General features: G+C 31.7%; 1 protein-coding gene across 2 annotated transcripts in view; it reads left to right on the top strand.

Annotated features, from left to right (window-relative positions):
• Positions 1 to 25,161, top strand: part of Rad9 (cell cycle checkpoint control protein Rad9) — a 36,045-nt gene that overhangs the window by 4,475 nt on the left and 6,409 nt on the right. The window contains exons 2-9 of one of the 2 annotated variants that reach the window (XM_067276072.1): positions 64 to 134; positions 10,910 to 11,026; positions 11,495 to 11,609; positions 11,690 to 11,789; positions 11,971 to 12,077; positions 15,687 to 15,793; positions 18,179 to 18,243; positions 23,039 to 23,179. In XM_067276072.1, the coding sequence (XP_067132173.1) occupies positions 64 to 134; positions 10,910 to 11,026; positions 11,495 to 11,609; positions 11,690 to 11,789; positions 11,971 to 12,077; positions 15,687 to 15,793; positions 18,179 to 18,243; positions 23,039 to 23,179 (823 nt within the window). The remainder of the gene's footprint in view (positions 1 to 63; positions 135 to 10,909; positions 11,027 to 11,494; positions 11,610 to 11,689; positions 11,790 to 11,970; positions 12,078 to 15,686; positions 15,794 to 18,178; positions 18,244 to 23,038; positions 23,180 to 25,161) is intronic. The other variant, XM_067276073.1, reaches the window with a different exon arrangement.

The raw sequence follows: 25,161 nt of genomic DNA, 5'->3' as shown, positions 1-25,161 counted from the left end.
TATTGTGATAAGTGTTCTAGATAAGTCATTTAATAAAATTTAATATTTTTTTCATATTTTAAGTTTTAGGTAAAGCTGTTCATGCCCTTTCTAGGATTGGAGATGAAATCTATTTGGAAACTTCAAAAGATGGAGTAAGTATATAATCATTAGTTAATATTGCTTTTTGTTTCTTAACTTATGATGAGATACGTAGATCCAATTTGTCAATATAGTAAGTGGATATAACCACTGAACACTGGGTTTGTGCCTGACCAACTAGTATCCATGAGGAGTTTTTTGGGTTTGAGCCCTGAGGATATTGTCCATAATATTAACAATTAAAAAAATAAAACACTGCGACTACACTATCTTATTTTCAGATTACTTGTCTTTTTCATCCATTTGTAGTAACATCCAAAGCTTATTCACTTGTGAGGACATTAGTATGTAAAATATGTGAAAATAAAAGTCTTATTTAACAACATTAAAGAGTTAAATCTACAGAGGCTTGTTTTTGCTAAATGGGAAATGACGTCACAATTTTCAATCTTTTGTTTTATAAGCTTTAAACATGAGGAATAATAATAATAATAATAATAATAATAACAATACTCTCCCGTGGTCACCACCTGGTCGTGGTGGGAGAGCCCAGTAATTTTACTGATCCATAGGGCAATGCAGGCTGGAGCATAAGCTCCTGGTAGGGACACCCATGCCAGTAAGGTCTATGGGGAGAAATGAAGCTAAGAGTGACCACACCCACATTCTGTGGAGATATTTATTATGGTAATAACTAGATCAAAGTGTGATACCGGCTCGGACGTCGCCCGGGTTAACAAGGTTCGCGTTCGTGGGTTAGGCAGAGGCTCACGTTCGAAAAATAGGCCACAGTCTCCCTTGGTTACCGGTGGCGAAAGCAGCACCGGCCCAAGCATGGCTACTGCAATGCCCTCAACAGATGTGAGGAACAAACCCAACCTTGGTGTTTCTGTGGCAATGCATCCACAGACCACAAAGGCTGGAAAACCACGCCAACGGATGAAATGGACAGTAGAAATGAACGAGTTTATCATCCGTACTTATTACACCATCACAAAACTCGAAACAAACATGACAGCATACAGACAACAACTACACCATAGATTCACACAACAGTATCCTCATCTCACTGTCACCGAACAAAGGGTTGTTGATCAAAAAAGAACAATTATACACAACAACCTTATTCCACAAACAACACTTGAACTTATCAAACAACAGGTTGCTGATCAAATACATCAACAGACAGAAACATCTAACATTAATGAAGATCATGTAACCTGTCAGGATAATCCAGCAACAAGCATTGATAATAACACACATACAACAATTACCACTAATGATACTACAGACACTTCCTCATCCATCACTGATAACATAGACTTGGATTTAGTTAATACGCTCTCACTTATATTTCAGGAAACACTCACTAAATATACAGGTACAGATCCCACACAACGACCACGAATACCAAAAATCAACACGTCAAAGAAAGTAGGAAAAACACTAAATTATGTAAACACTCACTTACTACCACACTACATTCATTCAATTTCTACACTCTCAGACATTCATACATTAGTTTATGCTGGGGCAGTCACAGTAGTGACACAACATGGACTGAAAGTACAATCACAGACAAATACACAGAAAACACAATTCTATCACAAACCTGCCTGGCAGAGAAGAATAGAAACACAAATAAATGACATTAGACAGCAATTAGGCAGGCTGACACAATACACTAAAAACAACATAACACCCAAATTAAGGAAACAGCTCAAAAACATTTTCAAGAAAATAAAAACACACACAAAACACGAACATCACAACACACGCATTACAGAATACATTGATACACTAAAACAAAAACTTGCTGCCAAAGCACGTAGACTCAAACGATACAAAACATGTACACTACGAAAACAACAAAATAAATTATTTACAAACAATGAAAAACTCTTTTACAGACAAATTAATAACAAAGCAAACACTGATACACAGCACAGTGGCACACCAACAGAAGAAGAACTCACAACATATTGGTCTTCTCTTTGGTCCAGTGCTGTCACGCACAATGCCGATGCAGGCTGGATCGAGGAGGAGAACAGAAACTTGCACAACATACCAACTATGCCCTGTGCTGAAATAAACATACATGATTTCCAATACACTGTTAACAGAACACACAACTGGAAGACACCTGGTGTAGACAACATTCACAATTTCTGGTACAAAAAGTTTACATCACTGCACCAGGAACTAGCTAAACACCTAACACACATCATCATCAATCCACAAGACATGCCAAATTTTCTTACTCAGGGCATCACCTACATGAAACCTAAAAACAACAATACCACAGACCCCACACAATACAGACCAATTACATGTCTTCCAACACTGTACAAATTATTGACATCCTGTATTGCAAACAAAATATACAAACATGTTGAAGAACACGACATTCTAACAGAACAACAAAAAGGTTGTCGTAGAAACCACAGGGGATGCAAAGAACAGTTACTCATAGATTCAGTCATTCTACGGCAAGCACACAGACAACACAGAAACATACACATGGCATATATAGACTACAGAAAAGCATTCGACAGTGTTCCACACAGTTGGCTGCTACATATCCTACACATGTACAAAATACATCCATCACTCATTGCATTCTTTCAAAACACTATGCAGCACTGGAGAACAACACTACATCTGAGGGTTAGTAACACTTCCATACAAACAAACCAAATTTTTATTAGGCGAGGAATTTTTCAAGGAGATTCCTTGAGTCCTCTCTGGTTCTGCCTAGCCTTGAATCCATTATCCAACTTGTTAAACAACAGGCAATATGGTTACAATATCAGACACAAAAAAACAACACAGTTTACACTGTCACATCTCATGTACATGGATGACATAAAACTTTATGCATCCACACAAAAACAACTTCATCAACTCCTACAAATCACACATTCATACACCAAGGACATACAAATGAAATTTGGCCTAGATAAATGCAAAACACTTCACATAGAAAAAGGAATCCTGAAGAAAGAAGATTTTGCACTTGGAAATGGAGACATTATTGAATCCATGGAAGAGGGTGAGCTCTACAAGTATTTAGGATTCCAACAGGCCAAACTAACAGAACATGCACAAATAAAGCAAAGATTGATTAAAGAATACCAAAGTAGGTTAAATGCTATTCTCAGAACACAGTTAAATGCAAAACACACAGTTAAAGCAATAAACACATATGTCATCCCAGTACTCACATATTCTTTTGGAGTTATACATTGGACTCACACAGATCTCGAGCAACTCCAAAGGAAAACAAGAACTACACTTACTAAGCATAAACAACATCATCCTAAATCTGCCACAGAAAGATTAACCCTTCCACGTAAAGATGGCGGACGTGGCCTGATTGACATAGTTAACCTTCACTACAAACAAATACAGTCACTGCGAGAGTTTTTCTACAAAAAACAAGAAACATCACAATTACATAAAGCAGTAACTCTAGCAGACTCAAATAACACACCATTAAACTTACACTCACATCATATGGACACAACGCAACATATAAAAAGCATAGACACCATTAAGCAATCGTGGGCTCGAAAGGCACTCCATGGCAGGCATCCTTACGATCTGGCCCAGGATTTTGTTGACAAAACTGCGTCAAACAGCTGGTTAGCTCGGGGATGCCTCTTTGGGGAGACGGAAGGATTCATGATTGCCATACAGGATCAGGTCATACATACTAAAAACTACAGAAAACACATACTCAAAGATACAACACTCACAAATGACACATGCAGAAAATGTCACATCATGTCAGAAACTATACAACACATCACCTCTGGTTGCAAGCTCTTGGCACAGACAGATTATTTACACAGACATAACCAAGTAGCAAATATAATACACCAAGAGCTTGCAAAGAAACACAAATTAGTAGACATCCACGAACCATACTACAAATACATTCCACAGACAGTATTGGAAAACAACACGCACAAAATGTACTACGACAGAGCCATAATCACAGATAAAACAATTTACCACAACAGACCAGACATCACACTCATTGACAAACACAATAAAATCACATACATTATAGACATATCCATTCCAAACACTCACAATATACAAAATGCATGCACTGAAAAAATTAGCAAGTACACAGAACTTGCCCAGGAAATAAGGCATCTGTGGAGGATGGATAGGGTGCTTATTGTACCTGTTGTTCTCTCCTCTACAGGTGTCATACCACACACACTACACAAAAGCCTGGGCACATTAGAATTGAATAGAAACACATACATCACACTACAGAAGGCCACTATATTGAATACATGTCATATTGTGAGAAAATTCCTGAATACAGACACACACACTGATACACTTCTTTAATTTCTGTTTTGGTTACTATGCCTTGACTTTGGTCCAGCATAGTACACAGCTACCGGTGTTAACTGAGTATATCTCACTTAACCCAACAAAAAAAAAAAAAAATAATAATAATAATAATGCTAATGCTAATGATGCAATAAAATAAGAAAGTTATACATTAAAAAAAGTAAACTAAAAGTAAAGCTCTGAATGTTCAAGCCTACATCATCTAAGTCCAGTATTAGGGCTTATTCACTCAGTTATCACCAATCTGGGATGTGAAACTTCCAAAGACTTATAACCTAAAAACTAAATTTTCAGAGGCCCAGTTTTTTGAAGCAATTGATAAGTGAGTGCTATTATTTGTTCAAAGAGCTGTGCTTAAGGCTATGTGCTCATTAAGTTTCATTCAAATTGGAGATCCGAACATCTGGCCCTCCCCTTATTAGCAATAGATTTTTGAATAATTTTTTAATGAATAATTCCGAATAACACATTTCATCACGATATTTAAACAGTATTTCACAGGTTCTGTCATGTCAAAAATTTTGTTTCAGTCTACTGAAAATGATCAAAATACAAAAAAGTCATCCCAAAAAAATTCCCCAAAATTTCCGTCAGTCAATAAAAAATCCCCAATCTGGAAATACTGGGCGGCATTGCACTAAACTTCCTTAGGCTCTTGACGTCACATCTTACTTTTCTGCCCGAACTTGCCACACAACGTCATGAAATTGCTAGGTGTGTGGTGCACAGGACTCCCATTGTACAGTCCCAATCAAAATTCTAGTCTATCAGTCGATCGACAGCGCAACTCTGGAAATTGATCACTTGATAAGCCAGGACGTCCTACCTGTTAGCAAAGGCGTTTCAGGTGGACTGCCCCATTTGCGCCATAATAGGGGTGAGGAAATCGAGCTGGAGGGGCTTAATTGTTCATTCAAGCTTGCTGCAGGTTGACATTACTAATCTATGCGCTGTTTTATTACTATGTAAACAAAAACTCCTTTCCCTGTCAGAAGTGGGTCAGATGTCAAGGCTACTGTTTGATTGTATTGAACAGAATGCTGTCCTTGATATTTATGAATCATTTTGTCAGAACTGTTTGCTTTTAATACCTTTCTTGTAATGTAGTTTCGCCTCGGTTATAAAATTGTTTTTATCATGTTTTAAATCTGCGCGTTTTATAATATGCTTGTATAAAGTAACGAATTAAAATTGAAATGTACATTTCGTTGTTTCATAAAATATTTATTGATTATACAGAGTTGAAGTTTGCAAAAATGTTTCCATATCTCTACATCTTCATTATTACATATATATGAATAAAATATATTGCCATTTTATAAACAGATCTTATTGAATTCAATTTGTTTTATTTTATTGTATTTATATTCATATTATATTCGAATTCACCTTTTTATAATTTGTAAATATGCACGTATCACATTATATTTCATTCGTTTAATTCTATACTACTTATGTAAAAACTATTTTTATATCATTTAATTTCCTTTTATATGTTTTTAATTAGTTTTTTAAGTAAATCTTAACGATGGTGGACTGCACCCGATCTCTTTTATAAGCAAGAAACGAGAAAATTAACATCCAGGCGTTAAGTGTGGATGTTAATTTTAACTTAACGCCTGGATGTTAATTTTCTCGTTTCTTGCTTATAGTTTTTTAAGCTAATGCGACCTAATCTACGAATGGCAGCTTCCCCGCATCACATATAATTCTATGGGAAAGCCCTCATTGCAGGCATAAAGTTGCCTCTGTAAAGTTGTTTATTCGGGAAACATGCCATTCAGGTGTTATGTGCAGTTAAGGGTTCATAATGCGTATTACCATAATGTGTTGCGTTTATCAGAAAATTCGAGGTAAAAACCTTCAGTAATTAGAAGGAGACATACACAGTAATTAATGACAGATTTTTCTCTATATTATTTATGCCTGTTACCCAGAAATTAAATTCGATTGTTGAGGGAAGCAACAGTATATAAAGCGTTTGCTGAAGTGCTGGATTAATCGTTCAACATGCCTAAACCATTGAGTAGAGATATTCGACAATTAATTGTAAAACATGAGGAGGATGGAAAAAGTATACAGGATATTGCGGAAAGCCTTCGAATATCCACACGATCTGTCTCCAGGATCTTAAAACTTTATCGGGAAACTAATAGTGTGTCCCCTGGACGATCGTCTGGCCGACTGTGCCTGACGACTCCTGCTCAGGACGAGCAGATCAGGGCAGAAGGTCAGGCACATCCATTCGCCACCACCTCTACTCACAGGTCGGCGTTGGGTTTACAAGTATCTGTAAACACTGTCAAGCAAAGGTAAGTAACATTTGTAGTATAATAATCCAACCTTCCAACGAAATATATTTCTATCGATATGATGAACTGCCAGACATACAACTTTATTAACATTTCTTGCATATACAGAAATGTAGGAAACGGAAGCAGGATAATTTATATATATTTACTTTATTCATAGGTTACGTGAATTCAATCTATATGGAAGGAGGGCAGCCCAGAAACAGGTGCTTACAGTCCAAAATCAATTCGACCGGCTGGGGTTTGCCCAAACTTACTGCAGTTGGGGAGTGGCCGACTGGGCCAACGTTGTCTTCAGTGACGAGAAGGTGTTTTGCTCGTCGAGTAACGGGAAAGTGTGGGTGCGTTGCCCACCCTTCTCCAGGTTTAACCCGGAATATGTGTGGCGCACTCAAAGAAGCGGCCACTTCTCTTAGGTGAGTTTTTTAAATTTCATGTTTTCGTGTATTTATGTCCATTAACTCTCTCAACATGACAATGTATTGGCATGTTCATTTTATAAATTGCAACTTTATTGACTTTTTCTGTTTACAGGTGTATGGGGATGGATGACGGCTCAAGGTCCTGGGGAGTTGGTTCGCATAGACAGTCACCTCACCACCGTGCAGTATATAAAATACTTGAACAGGTATTGTTGCCGACAATGGGGGCCGTCTATGGTGAAGATCCTTTTTACTTCGTGCATGACCACTCCCCAGTCCACACAGCTGGAGTTGTCAAGACCTGGATAGAAGAACACCCACGAGTTGTGGACATGGGATGGCCGGGGAGAGGGGCAGACCTCAATCCTATCGAACACATTTGGAGTAAGCTCACTGACGACCCCATTCAGGCAGCAACTCCCAACGAACTCTGGGAAATTGTCAGAGTCCGTTGGGAGAAGCTTCGTGAGGACATACTTTGCCAAAAACTTGTGGCAAGTATGCCCGAATGACTGAATGAGGTCGTTGACAGAGTTGGAATGTGGACGAGGTTCTGAACCTCTCCCCTCCATCTGAGGTTGTTAAGAAAGCAACTTACTTGTATTGTGTTATGTTATTATTTTTGTTAAGAAAGCAACTTACTTGTATCCTGTTATTTTTCTTACTTAATAAATGTTATTACTCATTTGTAATCTGTGTGTTTTTCAAACAAGTCATAAAAACGGTGCACAATTAAACGTTAACGTAAAGTAACAGTTATAATAACTATTATAATGTGAATTTCTGGCAGATTAGTTGCTTGAATATATTTGTTTATCTTTGATTCGTGATTATGATATAGTTCGGTAACAATTCATGGCCAATATGGTGTATGCAGGGTGTGACCAACATGAAAGCCACGCCTTTTTTTACTTGCTCAATTGGGCAAACACCTTTATTAACAAATTATGTTCAAGGAAATTTTCCAATGTTTTATTGGATAATAACAAACCAATACACTTCGTGTTTTGTCTGTCAACTTTCAAAACTTAATCAGTAAGCAATACAGTGGTGGGTTTGCGAAAAGGGGAGGGGAAATAAAATTCAGAAGGAAAAAGTGATTAGGAAAGAAACGTAGATGTGGAAAAAAACAGAAGCATGTCACCTTTATAGTTGAATCTGCTTACTTAGAAAAACAAATTGGAATCTTAAAGAGTGGGTCTTCGAAGTAACACATTAGTCTCAATTTTCTGTCATTGCTCTCCAGTTAATTTCTTTTCTATATCCAGGTAACGGCAGACTAGATCAGTTGTAGAGAAAGGACAATGTTCGATATTCATCAACCGAATTGTAAGAATAAAAGTTTCATTACCTGGTTTGACATTCGTAGCATTACAAATCGTGTGTTTGTCAAGTCTACTCAGAACCCGAAAATTGATGATGACGATAATGCGATGTATCGCTCTTAATTATGCCATTTAGAATAATTATTTTCATTGTAGTTCAAAACATCTTCAGATTGTTTTCAATATGTTAACTTCTTCATTAGAAGGCTTCTATCGAAATCGTTCTCAGAGAAATGTATAGCTTTGTTTAAATAAAAAAGTATTTATTAAAAATTTAAACAAGTGTATATTTATTTTCTTTTGAAATGTCGAAAATAATTTTTGAATGGCATGTTTCCCGGATAAACAACTTTACAGAGGCAACTTTATGCCTGCAATGAAGGCTTTCCTGTAGAATTATATGTGATGCGGGGAAGCTGCCATTCGTAGATTAGGTCGCATTAGCTTAAAAAACTAATTAAAAACATATAAAAGGAAATTAAATGATATAAAAATAGTTTTTTACATAAGTAGTATAGAATTAAACGAATGAAATATAATGTAATACGTGCATATTTACAAATTATAAAAAGGTGAATTCGAATATAATATGAATATAAATACAATAAAATAAAACAAATTGAATTCAATAAGATCTGTTTATAAAATGGCAATATATTTTATTCATATATATGTAATATAAAGCTGTATTGTCTCAAATTACAGGAAAATAAACGTAAATAAAACGTATAAAGAAGAAAAGTATAAAAATAACAGATAAAATCATAATTTCTGCCAATCAGTGGCGGATATTTACAATTAAAAAAAAACAAACGACTGATGATTCGAACCCAGTGTTAGGCAAGCGATGATAGATTAGTAATGTCAACCTGCAGCAAGCTTGACTGAACAATTAAGCCCCTCCAGCTCGATTTCTTCACCCCTATTATGGCGCAAATTGGGCCAGTCCACCTGAAACATCTTTGCTAACAGGTAGGATGTCCTGGCTTATCAAGTGATCAATTTCCGGAGCTGTGCTGTCGATCGACTGATAGAGTAGAATTTTGATCAGGACTGTACAGAAGCTCAACATTTTGCTGTTTTTCCAGAAGTATGATTTAATTTCATGCTAAATGTCAAAACAAATGGACTGGGGTTTTTATCGCCAGTATTATATTTTTATCTCCACTTTAATAAAAATATCGTCAAGTGCCGATTTTGCCACTATGCAGTAGAACCTTGAATAAAATGAAAACTGCATTTATTAATCACAAACCATGGACTTTGGCACCTTAACAAAGATATGTGATTTAATTATTATAGTTGTAAAATTTAACATATTATAAATAATTGAGATTTTATCATTTGTTTAGAATCTTACCTCAAACTCTTTACTTCACATTTTGTTGAATAAAATCAAGATGTAATGTCTTCAGATAAAAGGCATATCAGGCATATTATGCTTTATGAGCTTTGAATAGGATATAATGCCATACAAATAGTAAAACCAATTGTAATATATATGGAGAAAATGCTCCTAAACTTCAAACACGTTGAATGTGGTTGAAAAAGTTTCGTTCAGGAATTTTTCAATTAAAGGATGCAAAATGTATGCTGACAAAAAAAAGTGCAAGAAGAAATTGTTAAAAATAAACAATTAACACACAATACAGTACATATAACCAAACACACCAAAAAATAAAGCAAAAAAGCACTGAAATCATACAAGCATAATTCAAGAGTGAAAGAAGACTTAGACACATAACATTGCATTTCTGCTTTGAGCACATTTTTTCACTGTATGCATGGTTTGAACTTAAAAGCATTATTCAAACTGTGAGATGAATTTTTGTCAGATTGTGCATTTAAACTCTGAAGTGTTTGAAGTTAAAATTGTTAAAAGTACAAGTTTTACTGTTCAAAACTGATCTTTATCTGGTATCCTTGTTACTAGTGATGATGACCACATCATAGTACGTCAAGATAAATTACAGATGTTTGTAATTTATCCTTAATCTAAGCAAGTAATTTCATCCAATTAAATGGACTTTGTCAGACTTGAGAGAAGATACAAGATAAATTACAAATATTTTAAACATTATTGTGCTAATTTTATTATAATTTATATTGTACAATATTCTGATAGTCATATATCAAAGTAAGTTGTTTACTTTGATATATTGTAAATTGAAATTTATGATAATAGATTTGTTGCAGTGCTTTAAAAATTTTATTAAAACATTCTGAAAATTGCTTAATTTGATATTAATGATGGAATTAATTTATTCTCATCAGAAAATTAATAATATATCACTATAAAGAAATTAGAAGTTAAAATGGAATCATAATATTTTGAAAGTTTTTTATATATAAAGTTATTTAAAGACTAGTTAAAATCTTTATTGATGTTTTTCAGATTGTATTACGTACAGTTAACTCGTCATGTTCAGCTTATGCTTGCTTTAAGTTTGATAGAAGTTTTTTTACATCATTTAATAATAACACAGATATCAAATGTAAAATACCAGTTAAGGTAGGTAAATATACATATATGTATATATATATACAGTAGAGAGTCGTTTATCCGAACACCAGTTATCCGAACGTCAGTTATTCGAATGCTTTCCAGTCGGACTGTGTCGTGCCGAATCAAACTTTTTTGATTCTAGATTTACTTCTAAAGTATAATTTTTATGTTTTTATATTTTTCAATATACTTATTTTGTTTGTACAAAATAAAGAAATGATTTTTAACAATACAATTATTATTATTATTATTATAAAAATTTTTGTTAGGCATAAAATCGACGAAAATTCAACACGAAGCGACACGCAACGGAGAAAAATTTCAACATCGGATAGGTTGATATATTTTTTCGTACATAATCGGTTATTTGAACAACCCCAGTTCCCAATTGATTCAGATAAATGACTCTCTATTGTATTATTTAATTGATTTAATTAATATCTTCAAAAATTATATGATTATTTATTTTTACAGTCTCTTCTTATAGCCTTTAAATCAAGTACAATGATTGAAAAAACTATTGATACATGTTCACTAGAGTTGAATAATCATTATGATAATTTTATTATAAATAATTATTGTAAACATGGTAAGTTATAACTGTTATAAATATAATTAAATTAATTTCTTTTAAGTAAAAGAATTTAATAAACTATATATCATTACTAGATTTAATTAAATCATATCATTTGCACTTAATTGAAAATGAAGCATTAGAAGAAATTTTTGAAAAAAGTGATTACAAGAATAAAATATTGGCTCAATCTAGGTAAAATTTGTATATATTAAAAAAGTAAAATTGCATTGAATTAAACAATACTGTAAATTAATTACAGTAATTAATTTTTGAATAGGTAAATGATAATGAGAGATGATAGAATTTGTTGTTGTTTTCTAATGAAAAATCATCAGTTTAAAAGATTAATTTATTTTTACTTTTCATTTAACAGAATGATCTTAAAAAGTATTCAAAATTTTCATGCCACTGTCGAAGAAATAACATTAATTTTGAATGATGAAAAAGTTGTTATGAAAAATTATGTTGATGATGAACCAGGTAATATAATTTTTAGAAATAACTTACCATATATTCCGGTGTATAAGACAACTTTTTAACCCAGGAAAATCTTCTCAAAAGTCGGAGGTCGTCTTATATGCCGAGTTTATCCCAAACTCTACATTTTAACTGTAAAAGTCGGAGGTCGTCTTATACGCCAGAACATACGGTATATTGAAACTGTAATATTGTTAAAATGTATTAATAATAATTGATTTAACTTCTGTTGCTCTTAAATTATTTATCCCTCTCAATTATCCCATCTTATTACTTATTAATTTTAAATAAATAACAACTTTTCATCTCAACTAAACTTTTTTTTGTGGTGACACATTCAAGTTAGTTCCATGCTAGTAAATTTGACTCATTCATATTATAAAAATCTGATTAATATATAACATACAGGTTAAAGATTCATTTGTATATAAAATTTGTAGGACAATGTTGTTGAATGTTCCAAGAAAAGTTGGAAAGATTTTTGTATTTTCAGTTATGTGTTCCTGTAGATTATCTAAGGTTATGGATGGTGTAGGTACAGCACATACATTCTCTCCTTCACGTATTCCCAAGGAAAAGGTCACAGTTAGGTCTGGTGATCTCGGGCCATTTGCAGAACATTTTGTCCAGTATGGCCAATTCATCTGTTTGGCAGGTGCTCATTGAGAAATTTTCACAGAGGAAATTTTTTGAGTTAATGTTTCTGTAGCTACAATGTTTATAAACATATTCAAATAAGTTTTGATTTTATAACTACTTGAAATCAAGGAGTGTTTTTGTGCTTACTCTGTATTTAGAGATGGATTTATGAACATATTGTTATTAAAATAATGACGATATTTTGTTGTTATAAAGTATAATGATGTCCAAATGTATTCATAAAACATGTTATGAATAACAACACCTTAGTTTAGTTGTCATAAAATCATTTCAAGATGATTGATGAAACTTAGCATACAGTCATTGACAGGAATAAGCATCCATGCTAAATCAAATCTATTAGTTACATCTGTCTAGTCATCAATGATATAATAGTTTGTACATTTATTAGATATTATTAATTTGAAATTAAAAGTAATTTTTTTTCAATCAAGGAGCATCAACTGTATATATAAAGATGTATGAGTCATTCTAATGGATATTTGTTTTATGTTTAAATTATTTTAGTGGCAGTTTTTAATCCTCTATAGGAGATGATTTGCATGTTAATCGAACAACAATATTTAGGATAATTAGATATGTAAATTCAGAGTGGAAATTGATTTGGGAAATTGGAAAATCTCAGGGAAAAGTTAGGGAAAATGTATAATTTTAGTTTCAACTCTGCAACAAAGTAAACTTTCTACTACAATCTCAGACTCCAAGCACGGATGACAGTTTGATGGGCATCCAAGGATTTCCACTAAATAGTACAAATTTTGCAACATGGCAATATTTTTATTACTCTGACAATAAATGATACTTGCTGCAAACTAACTTCTCCTCCCCTTGCGCTGTATCACATGACGTACATAAACTGGTTGATCAGTTTTAATATTTCTAAGTATTAAATTTATCACAAGATAACAATCTAATTACCTATCTCTAGCCAAATTACTTTATATCTAATTATTAAATTAACTTTAATATAGTTTGATTTAAATAATATCACAGATTGTTTGGCAATACTAACTGAATCAGGTTGTTGTCATGTTTCTGTTCATATAATTTTTAGAATTTTATATCAAACTTTTATTTTTCTTGACATTTTTTCATCATCATCATCATGGTTTTTTTTTTTTTTTTTTTGCAAATGTCATGCTCGGCTGATACTGGTTCCAAGTGCTATGCCAGATTAAAGTTAAGACAGTTACCCAAACAAGTGTTACGTTATTCTTATTATTATTATTGTTTTTGTTGTTGTGTTGTCTGTAAAATCAAATTATTGTCATTGTATTCTTTTTAGCAGAATTTTTTGTTTGATAGTGTTAATTTTATTTCAGAATATTAAGGAAAAGGTCACAGTTAGGTCTGGTGATCTCGGGCCATTTGCAGAACATTTTGTCCAGTATGGCCAATTCTAAGAATATTTGCGAAAATACTAATCTTAGATAATGATAAACTACATTAAACTTTATTTTTTCTATAATTTTCATCATTTTATGTATTTTTCTTTTTCTAAATTGATTTTAATTATATAACTTATATTGATTGTTAGTCTAGTGTCATTTTTAATTTAATTTAATTAATTTATTTAAATATTTAAAAAAATACTACAAGTAAAATGACTTTTAGTAATTGTGTAGCATTTTTATAAATGCTTAAAATTAGTCTTTACAGTAATTTATAATATAAATTGCACAAATATTCATTATATAGCAATTTTGGACAACTTATAGTGGAGTGTGACAACTCTCATGTGTTAAAAATACTAATAATCTACTTCACATTTCTGTTCTATAAAAGTACAGAGACCATCAACACAAAGAAGACTTCTTTGTATCCACCACACATTATCTTATGGAGAATTACTAACCTACAGCAAATAGTTAAAAGAGATTTCTCAATAAAAAAAATATGGATTTAATATTTCTGTTGAAATTCCATCATATTTTTTGTGTTTTAACAGGCCATATTTTCTGCAGTCAACCAAAAATAATTCATTGATTGATCAGTCTATCACAATAGACTCAGTGGCCATTCCTATTATATAGTATTTTTTGAATTGGAATCACAAAACAGGAACATTATGTGAGATCTGGAATTCCATTAGACTCAAAATTGTAATAATTTTTTCCTAATATAAACAGCATTAATAGAAAAAATTTCCTAGCCAAGAAAATATGTGTTCCTGGCTGTATAACTGTCAACTATCCATTGTTCTTAAGCTGTATACAGATCATCTTGCAACTTAAGTTTATAGTTAACGTCCGAATTCGTCATATTTTTGGTCCCGGGAACACCTATGACCCAAATCGCCATCAACCATCAATCATGTGACCGATTTTCCCAGCCTAAAACTATAAAAGCCGCTTCTTTCCCCCCTCCAGGGAGTCTCTTACCACCAGCCGGACTAACGCCATTGCAGGTCACCACCGCTCTGGACCTAAGTTCCAGCGTCACCGCGCTCAGTCGCGACTTTATAAAAGTGTGCAATTCCCAGATACCGATAAACACTTCTTGGATACTTACATGCCAAACCGCTAAGGAAACTAATAATGAGGTATGAACTGAACCTGTAAGCTCTCTCTCGAACCCTACGCGAATTAGGGAATTTAGTCAACTTTTGTATTTGTGTCCTTTGTTTAATTCCAATAAATCTTGTTTTAATTGTTAAACGGTGTCCTCTTTGACTCAAATATTGCTTTCGCCTTATCGTTGACCCCATCTCACCTCCCGTCCACTCGCCCGATAAGAAGAGTCCCGACTCTCGGGACTGAAGTCGTAAACTTAGCCGTCTTGACAAGTGAAAGGTCAACGACCTGTTGCCGGAAAGGGGAGATACGACTTTCTCCTACCTCCCTCAGTCTCACAATTATATTTAATAGTGTGAAGAAATATAACAAAAACTACTATATTTTTAAAATTGAATTTAACTAATTTACCAATTTTGTATTTTTTCCTTTTCTATAGATCCCAACCAAGTAATTCATACCGAGCTGTCTTTCGAGAAAGAAGAATTTGAACTGTATCAGTTAGAAACAGAAATAGTAATCACATTTTGTCTTAAAGAATTAAGGGTGAATTTGGTATTTTTCATGTATTCACTTCATAAGAGCATTGGCAATTACTTGTGCTCACAAGAACACATTAATTTCTATTACATTCAACTGCACGTGGCCTTATTGGAGTCTGAAGGAATCTTTATTTGTATTATTATTCATGTGATGTTGAATTTAATGGAAATTAATATGTTTGTGTAAGCATGTATTATTCATATATTTTAGATGTAAATATTTACAGATAAAAATGACATCTTACACCCAATTTTGTTTACACAATTTTTATTTTTTACATGATTTTGATTTAAAATAAGCTGGAAAAAAATTCAATTTATTTTTTATATAATTTGCTTTAACTTAGCAAGTTTCAATAAATTTTTCTTTTTAAAATCTTCATTTGATTTTAATCCTAATAAAAAATAGTCATACTACTTTTGTAAAATATTGCTCTTTTTTAAAAAGATTTTTTGCACCAAGAAATCTTAATTATAACCATTGTCAGGAACAAATGGTTAGCCTGGTACGGGATAGATTGGCTCCCAAAAAATTCCTGGAATTTTTCAGCTGCCTGGTTCAATCTTGGCTTCCCCAGAGCAGTGGTTGATGCCTTAATGCCTCATCAATTAAGATTTGGCTGTTTTTTTACAACTCAAATGCAAGTAATGACATTCAATCTTTTCAACTTCATCTCACAATCGAAGCAGAAGAAAAAATTTAATTTGAAGTTTGACAATTTGTTTGCACAATTGCATTTCTTTTGATGAGGAATTGTTTTTGTATGCCATTTGATGTTAAAAATTAGAGGTATTTTGATGTTTAATTGAAAAGTCAAATAAAATAAAATTTTTGCAATAATATAAGTTTATTAAATTTTGCTGATAAGTTACAATTGTCATCCTCTGATTTATTAACTAAAATTGAAATATATTGCTTAAATAGGTCTTATCATATTAATTGTCTTATCACATGATTACTTGTTTTTAAGAAACCAACTTTTTATTTTTCTATAAGAACAATCTCTTTTTACATGGATTTTTTAGGAATGTATATACTGTAAAAACAGAGTTGGATATATTTCATATTTTAAAACTAAGTATTTATTTTAATAAATATATAAAAATATAAATACGACTTTTACAAAGATGAAACTTTGCATTTAGTCCTTCTTTTTGCTGTTCACAACATCAGCAGTCCTTAAACAATTCACAAAATTAAGGAGACGACCTTCCTTTTGAGGCTACTGCCTCTGCAAAAAAAATGTAAAAACGTACTTCTATTATTTTTTACTTAGAATGTAATATTGTGATTGTGACAAGAACACCAGAGGATGCATTACCTGATTTTACATTCTTTTACAGAAGCGGTAGCCTCAAAAGGAAGGTCGTCTTCTTAATTTTGTGAAAATTAAAATAAAAATCACCTGTTCCATGTGACTTTGTGTTCCTAAGCTGCGTGAAAAGGACAAATTATGAAGATGCCCTTTTTTTTTTATTCTAGTGAATTTTTGAACATATAAGGTTGAAGCTGACTTATTTTACAAAAGAGAAACAGTTAAATTTATATTCTCCTGATTAGCTGTGTTTTTTTTTATTTTTGGTCTTAAGGACATAGGTTCTTTTCTGAATTTATACAATTGTATAAAACAGTAAATGCATTTTAAATACAGTTATATAAATTCTTATCAAAGCAAACATCAACATATAGTTCACAAGATCACAAATAACACAGTTTCTGGAAGAGAGCCAGATAGCAACATATTTTGGAATACTATTTCATTCAATCTATCCTCTGTTTCAGACATATACTGACTATCTTATCATTAAGGTATTACTTCTTATTCTAGTCACTATGTCCTTAGCCTGTTTGAACTATGTTGACCACTCCAAAGGTTCTCAGGTGTTCCTAAATTTTGTCAACTGGTTTTCTGAAATTTCATTCTACAGATTTTCTCTATTTCAAGGGTTGTCTGACTCTATAGTTATGAATCTACAGTTTTTTTCCAATTAGAAAGGCACTTCATTATTCTACTCCTAGCTTAAGCTTCTGGCATTCTTGATCTAACTGTCCAATTCAAAAGCTATCGAATTCTGTTATGAAACTTTGTTCTATTTTCTACTGTGTTCATGTAGTTTATTCCAAAAACATAATGCATTTTTCAAATTAAACTTGTTAGAATCTATGTATTATTATAGTATCCTAATAGAAAGTAAACATTAAATGTTCATCGTAAGATAGAATGACATACAGATCTTGCTACTTTTGTTATTAAAATTTAAATTTCTAAAATAATTTGAAATAAACGTGACAAAAATTTATAAGACACTTAATATAAAGTTTTATAAATTTGTTTAAGATGATAATTTACAAAATGAAATGTTTAATTTTATATGTTTTTTTTTATAGGCTGTTGTAAATTTTGCTGAATCTTGTAATGTACCTATTTTAATATGTATTCAAGCCTCTGGAGTGTAAGTCTTTGAAAATAATATAAATACATTAGATTTAAAATATTCATTTTAATTACTAAAATACTCAATATATTTGAGTCATTTAAGCATAAGAGAAAAGTGTCAATACTATAGAAACTTGGAATTTTTGAAAATTTAATATATCTAGAGAGGAATATATTTATCATTTTGTATTAGAAACTGTATCATTAATATTATTGATTTATACAAATTTAATATTAATTAATCTTAAAAATCAGTTAAGTGAAAATTATTTTGAATTGAATAAGCCTAAAATTGTTTTAGATTCAAACTAAGTTGAAATTGAAATTCAATATGTTATCCACAACAAAAAGCCTTAGCTTTCTTTGGAAGCAGTTGTTTTAATGATTTGTTTAATTATTTAATTCAGATCAAGTGAAACATAGCATATAACAAAACAGTAGACTCCATTAAAATCCAATAGACATAATGGCCATTTCTGAAGTATAAATAATATTTTAATACATTTTGTTGATAGGGTGACAGGATATGTAAAGATGTTGCTATTTGTATAAACTGTAAAATATAATTTGGAAATAATTAACCAAATTTGATCACGAGAAAAAGTTTTTATTAGAAAAAAAAAAACCTTAAAATAGTCAAAAAGTTTATAAAAAGTGTTTTTGATGTCTAAATATTTCAAATGTCCCACTGTTTTTAATGATCTGATTTTTATCAAATAAAATAAGCTGTTTAAATATTAAATACTGTATAATCGATGCATGCAATGCCGTAATGTTGTAAATGCCAAAAAAGAAACTTTTTCAGGAGAGGTAAAAAAACGCTTTTTCTAATGAATGAATTTATTTTGATTTTACAATAAAATGATAAAAAAACTCACTAGGTTACAAATTCTCTGGAATATCAAAGTGATATAAATATAAGACATAACTGTTTAAGTGCCAAAAGTCGCATGCCTTGCACTCTGGCGCTTTAAACATTATATTTTCACATAAATTCATCTTCAAAATACAGCTACTTACAGTGCCACTATCACCACAATATTCTTTTGCAGCAGAAAACATTGCATTTAGAATTCAATTCTTCAATAAAATGTATTTAGAGAAAAATGGCATTGCATGCTTCATAATGAATAGTATGATGTTGAATACATCGTATATACAGTATTTAATATGTAAACAGCTTATTTTATTTAAATTCTATCAAAATTAGTTGTATTTTATATTGTTTTGAAATAAATTAATCAGTGAGCAGTTCACTACAAAATATCTTTTTATTCCCATCAGATAAGCTGGCATCTTCTAATTACAATATATTATTATATGACAATACAGGAATTTTATAAATTTTTTCATATCTCTGTATATAATTACTACAAATAACTTAAAAGATAAATAAATATAATAACTTCAGTTTTTAATATGTGATAATATCATTTCTATAATTAAATTACAAAATAATTACCCACAAATGATTTTAACATGTAACATGGTGCACAATGAACCTTTTGGGTAGAGGTACACTTTGACCTACTGGCTCCCACCTGCACTTTAAGATGTAATGTACTTTCTATTTCATTTATTTGAAAAAGTTTACATACAAATACATAAATATAAATCTGATAAAAGTTTAAAAATTAAATTTTTTAATAGAAAAAATTTCAGCCAACAAAAGCTAGAAAAGAATCAAAGATGTAACAATTCGTTTTTAGACTGACAGATTACATTTAATGTTTTGACTTGATCATTAAATATATAAAAACAACTGATTATTTAATTTAAAATAAAATACTTTTATGGAAAATTTTATTTGGTAGAATAGAAACTTACATCTAGTGATAAAAGAAATATATTACCAATTTTGGAAATGATTATTGAGAATAGAACTTTTCGTTAGGATAAAAATCAGCCAAGTATTTATTTGATAACAGATTCATCTAACATTGTGAAGGATCTAGGACATGGATGGTGAACTGCAGGCCGTGTGCCATATAGTGAGCATAATTATATTTTAAAATGTTTATGTATGCTGAAGTTTGGACGTCAAATAACGATATTTAAAGAAATGAAATGAAAATGTTTTAATTGGAATAAATGTAAAGAAGCTGATTGAAAAAAGGATGATCAGATGATAAAACAAAAGGATTATCGAAAAATGTACGTGATAAACCGAAATCATATGACACGTTTTGTACCAGTCGATTCTCCCAATGTGCCATAAGTTTGCCACCCAATCTAGGATAAAATTCAGTCTGGACCCTTGAATGAATTTAATTTAATGCCAAATAGATTTATAAGGATTGCAATATAGTTTTAAATTCAAATAATGGACAAATGTCTGAAATAAATTCTAACATCTTTATGCAGATTATAAATAATTAGGATTTTCAGATCCTCACTTGGTCAAAGGTTCTATACTGTTGCACTATTGTATCCACTTTCACCAGTAGAGGAAGAATTACTATTATTTCCTTCCCATAATCTGTAGTGGCACATAATCTACAAGTGCATTTTTTTGTTTACTAAAAATGTTATCAAATCCAGTCTAGCTCCCTTATGTAAGACAATTTGGAATTAAATATCATTCATATTGGTTACCATAATTTTCCTGTAATGGTAAAATTGAACATAGGCTTGTTGGCACTCAGTACCGGTACTGTGAATACTGGTACTCAGGTATAATATTGATGGAAACTTTTAATTAAGTTTCAGTCAATCTAAAAGGTGACATTCCTTGTGATCAGAACAAAGCCATATTATAATACACGGTTATTCAAAAAAGATTTTATAACATTCAAAGCATTGGTTGAGGCATTAATTTATAGCAAAGCACATCGAGTTTGTCTCACATAGAGCTGTAGTATTGAATTCTGTGCATTTGAAAATGGCTAATTTCACTGGTATGGAATGTGCTTGCTGTGTGTTTTAGTTTGAGGAAATGGAATTTTCACAACCTGTGTTATAGGGATCCTCCAAGTAGACTTACTTTTTTACTCTCAAAAAGTAAAATCAGTTTAATCCATTTGAGACAAAAATTGGCCACAGAAAGTTATTTGACTGGTTTTGCTATACAAATTCCCTTTGTAGCCTGGGAGATGATAACAATTTTGTCTCCAGATACATAGGAAGAAAAAGTTTAGAGCTTAAAGAGTTAAAGTCTAACATTTTTGGCTTGAAATATACACCCCATGCATATTTTTAGTTATTCCAGTAGATTGATTAAAATGAACCACTCTATCTGGTGAGTCTTGTAGTAATCGTTTTTAGTGTGATAAATTAACAAAGAAGTAAATGTTATATATACAGTCAAGTCCGCATAAGTCGACACCCAGATAACTCGACACCATCGGTTAAGTAGTCAGTTTCTGTGGTCCCTGCCGACTTACATAGGCATTAATGTTAAAAAAGAACTCCGGTTTACTCGACACCGTTTAACTCGTCACCACTGGATAAGTCGACATACTTTTGCTGTCCCACACTCCAATAAGTCGTCACCCCCTCCTGAAAAAATGAATTCACTCCACACGTGTGGTGGGAACTCATTTTTTGTTTTCAGGAGGAGACTTGATTTATTTATTAATATATAATTAATATATTTAATAATATAATAACATATTAATAAAAATGCCTTAATGTTTGTGTACTTTCTGTTATTATTTTATACATAAATCTACATCAACGTCACACCAGAATCCAATTTTGCATTTTCTCACACTAGAGGCATTATGAATCCTTGGACATTACTTGCCAACGATTGACAATTGCAAAGATGATGTTTTCAAGGTGTTCGTGATCGTTGAAAAAGAAAGTTGAGACAGTTAAGTGCTCAAAACAAACAAGACTAAATGAATTTTTCAGCTTTTCATCTACAGAGTAATTGTAAATGGAGGACACAATGTATTGTAAGCCTATACTACTGTATAATGCACTACTGTATTTTATTAATTGTAGTTTTGTGGTTTTTTTTCCAACTTCGCTTTAGTCGTCACATCAGATAACTCGACACATTTCCACTTCCCCTCGGGGTGTCGACTTATGCGGAGTCAACTGTATATATATAACTAGCTGTTACCCACGACTTCGCCTGTGTGGATTTTGCAAGCAAACACCATTTACGTTCAGCATTTCAACAACCATAGTAATTGTTGTATAACACCTACCCCTGAGAATGATGAGAATTGCTGAGAATCAAACAAACTGTTTTTAATTTGATCAATTTTCAGGAACATTTACAATCGTTCTATAATCAAACCAATATGCAATAGCAAATTCAAATTTAAAAAGGTTTGAACATTTGGTTAAAAAATTGAAATATATAAAAATATTTATAACAATGTCTGAAATGTTATCAATTTAATACACCTAAGTACCCAATGAAGACTAAATGTAGTCGAAAACAAAATATCGCTTTTAAAATAGTGTAGTAGAAGCATTCTCCAGGTTAAGCCTTAATCCTCTCCCTCTCCCCCCTGCAGCAGTTTCCAAAAATCTCTTCTTAGTGTGCATTTTCATGACGTACCCTAACTGTGTACCAAATTTCACCTCTAGGTTCAGCGGTTTGCTCTGGGCAATGATGAGTCAGTCAGTCAGGACATGTAATTTTATATATTTAGATTATATTAATATATCTTTCTGATATTAATGTCTGGATCAAGAATAATAATCATTTGATCAAATGTCTGATTCATATAAATTTCAGGATGTAATAAAATTATTTCAAATTAATTTTTTGTGTAACATATCATTATTACATATTTTAATTCATTTTTTTTATCTTCATACTGATTTACCATTTTTACTTTTTATTTGTTTAGGCCAATTTTATTTGAACTACAAGAAATTCCAGGCGTGGAAGCGGAATTTGCCTTGGCTACTTTGTCGGAAGAGACCGGATCCCAAACGAGCACAAGCATTCGACAGAGTAATAATTCTTCTGTTGCCTTGCCTCAAGACAGGTAAAGAGATACTTAAAAATCACTACTAGAGTAACTTTTAAATATTCTGCTTACTAATTAAACAGTGTTTAATTAGTAAGCAGAATATAATTAAATTATTGAAATATTTTAAGAAATAACAATCTTTCTGGGCTTTTCTTGAGAAAAGATCATTTTCTTCCAGTTTTAAAACTTTTTAACCTAATACAGTAAGAACCCACGTAATGACAATGTACTAAACGAAACAGAATTAAACAAGGCCATTTTAACATAGAGTAAATAGGAAAAGAGGAACGTATGACTAAAAATAAACAGATTTTACTTTAATTTTAAGTTATTTTTATATTAATTTGCATAATAATACATGTAAACATTACCATAAGCACATAGAATGTATAGTTCATTTTTGTGACGAAGGTCCTGGCTTTTCTGAAATTCTTGTTTTTTGTGATAGTTGTGTAGTTTCATTTGTCATTTTTTTGTCTTTCCTTAAGCAAATGTCGGTAGAAGATTGCATCCAAAATGCCTCATTTTGCTTTTGCACTCCTTTCAAAATCTGGATCATTCACTACAATTTGATCAACGATTTTGGTTATTGTTACCAAACTTTTACTAAGGAAATCTGTAGAGAAATTTTTTGATTCTTCGTTTTCAGAATCTCTATTTTCCAGTTATACACGAATTCCTTGTTCTGCCAGTTCTTGAAGGTCATTGGTAAGGCTCTCACCAGATACATGCAGTAACTCCTCAATATCCTGCTCGTCTACATCTCCTAGTCCTGCTGTATCAATTAGGTTGACAATTCGGTCGACCTAACAATACAGCAATAGGCTCTTCTCGTTTAGAATTCTTGGATACCTTCAGCCATAACTTCTTCCACACTCCATTCATGCATTTATCAGTTAATTCTTGTCAAGCGAAGTCGATATTGCCTATGGCATCCATGATGTTATATTTTTTCCAAAATTGCACCAAACAAACATAGATTTATGGGAAGTACAGCACTACGACGAATTGCCACCTTTTGCTGATTGGTTCGTGTTTGGGAATAATCGTATTATATACGAATCAATGAAATGCCGCGATAATTTGAATCAGCGTAAATTTTGGGTTTTTTTTTTTTTTTTTTAAGGCTTTGGGCAGACTGCATTATGTCAATTCAGCATTAAATAATAGAAATACAATAAGACCCTGCTTAATAGGTATCTTTCTTTGATGAAAAAACACCACTGCACGACAAAAAGTAATTTTTAAAGTTTTATTTTTCCCACAAGTGCTCCACACAGATGGGAGTAAACACTTCTGCCACATTAGAATATCTAAATTAATATAGTCATTTTTCCGTCTGAAATTCTTAATTAACAATGGGTTCGTTTGAACGAAAAATAATCATTCATTCAAAATATCCAAAATGATTCACTCGTCCCTTTTGGAACTGAAATTAAATGACTTATTCAGATTGTCTCCCTTGATTTGTTCTCATACTAGACAATTGTATCTAGTAAGAATAATTGTTTGCATATAACTATTTAATAGTAATTCAAGTAAAATATTAAAAATTGTGGACTCAATTTTAGCATTAAACATCTGAGAAATTGCATTATTTTCATGAAAGAAGGAATTTTACAGATTGAATGAGCCCATCACTAAATTTTAAATTTAATAAACATAGCAACAGTTAATCCAGATTACATTTTATAAATTACATAATTATCTACTTTAGTCAATTGAAAGTATTATGCTGTATATTCAAATTTAACAGAACAATCTGAAATTTAAACAGTCTCTCTTTTTAAATAACAAAAGAAGATGCACAATTTAATTTTTATTACTTGTGTTCTTATCACCTGATAATTAATGAGGTGGATACACGACTTTGCAATTTAAGAATTGCATACTTTTGTTTTTATTGCCGTTTCACAAATCAAATACGTTAAGGGAATATTGAAGGTTAAGTGGAAATAATTCCTGCAGAAGAAAAAATGACCATTAAATTTTATATT

This window comes from Centruroides vittatus, unplaced genomic scaffold (assembly GCF_030686945.1).
Source record: "Centruroides vittatus isolate TY-2023 unplaced genomic scaffold, ASM3068694v2 contig_658, whole genome shotgun sequence".
Lineage (NCBI taxonomy): Eukaryota > Metazoa > Arthropoda > Arachnida > Scorpiones > Buthidae > Centruroides > Centruroides vittatus.
The sequence above is the reverse complement of the archived record's forward strand: the minus strand, read 5'-3'. Positions and strand labels throughout refer to the sequence as shown.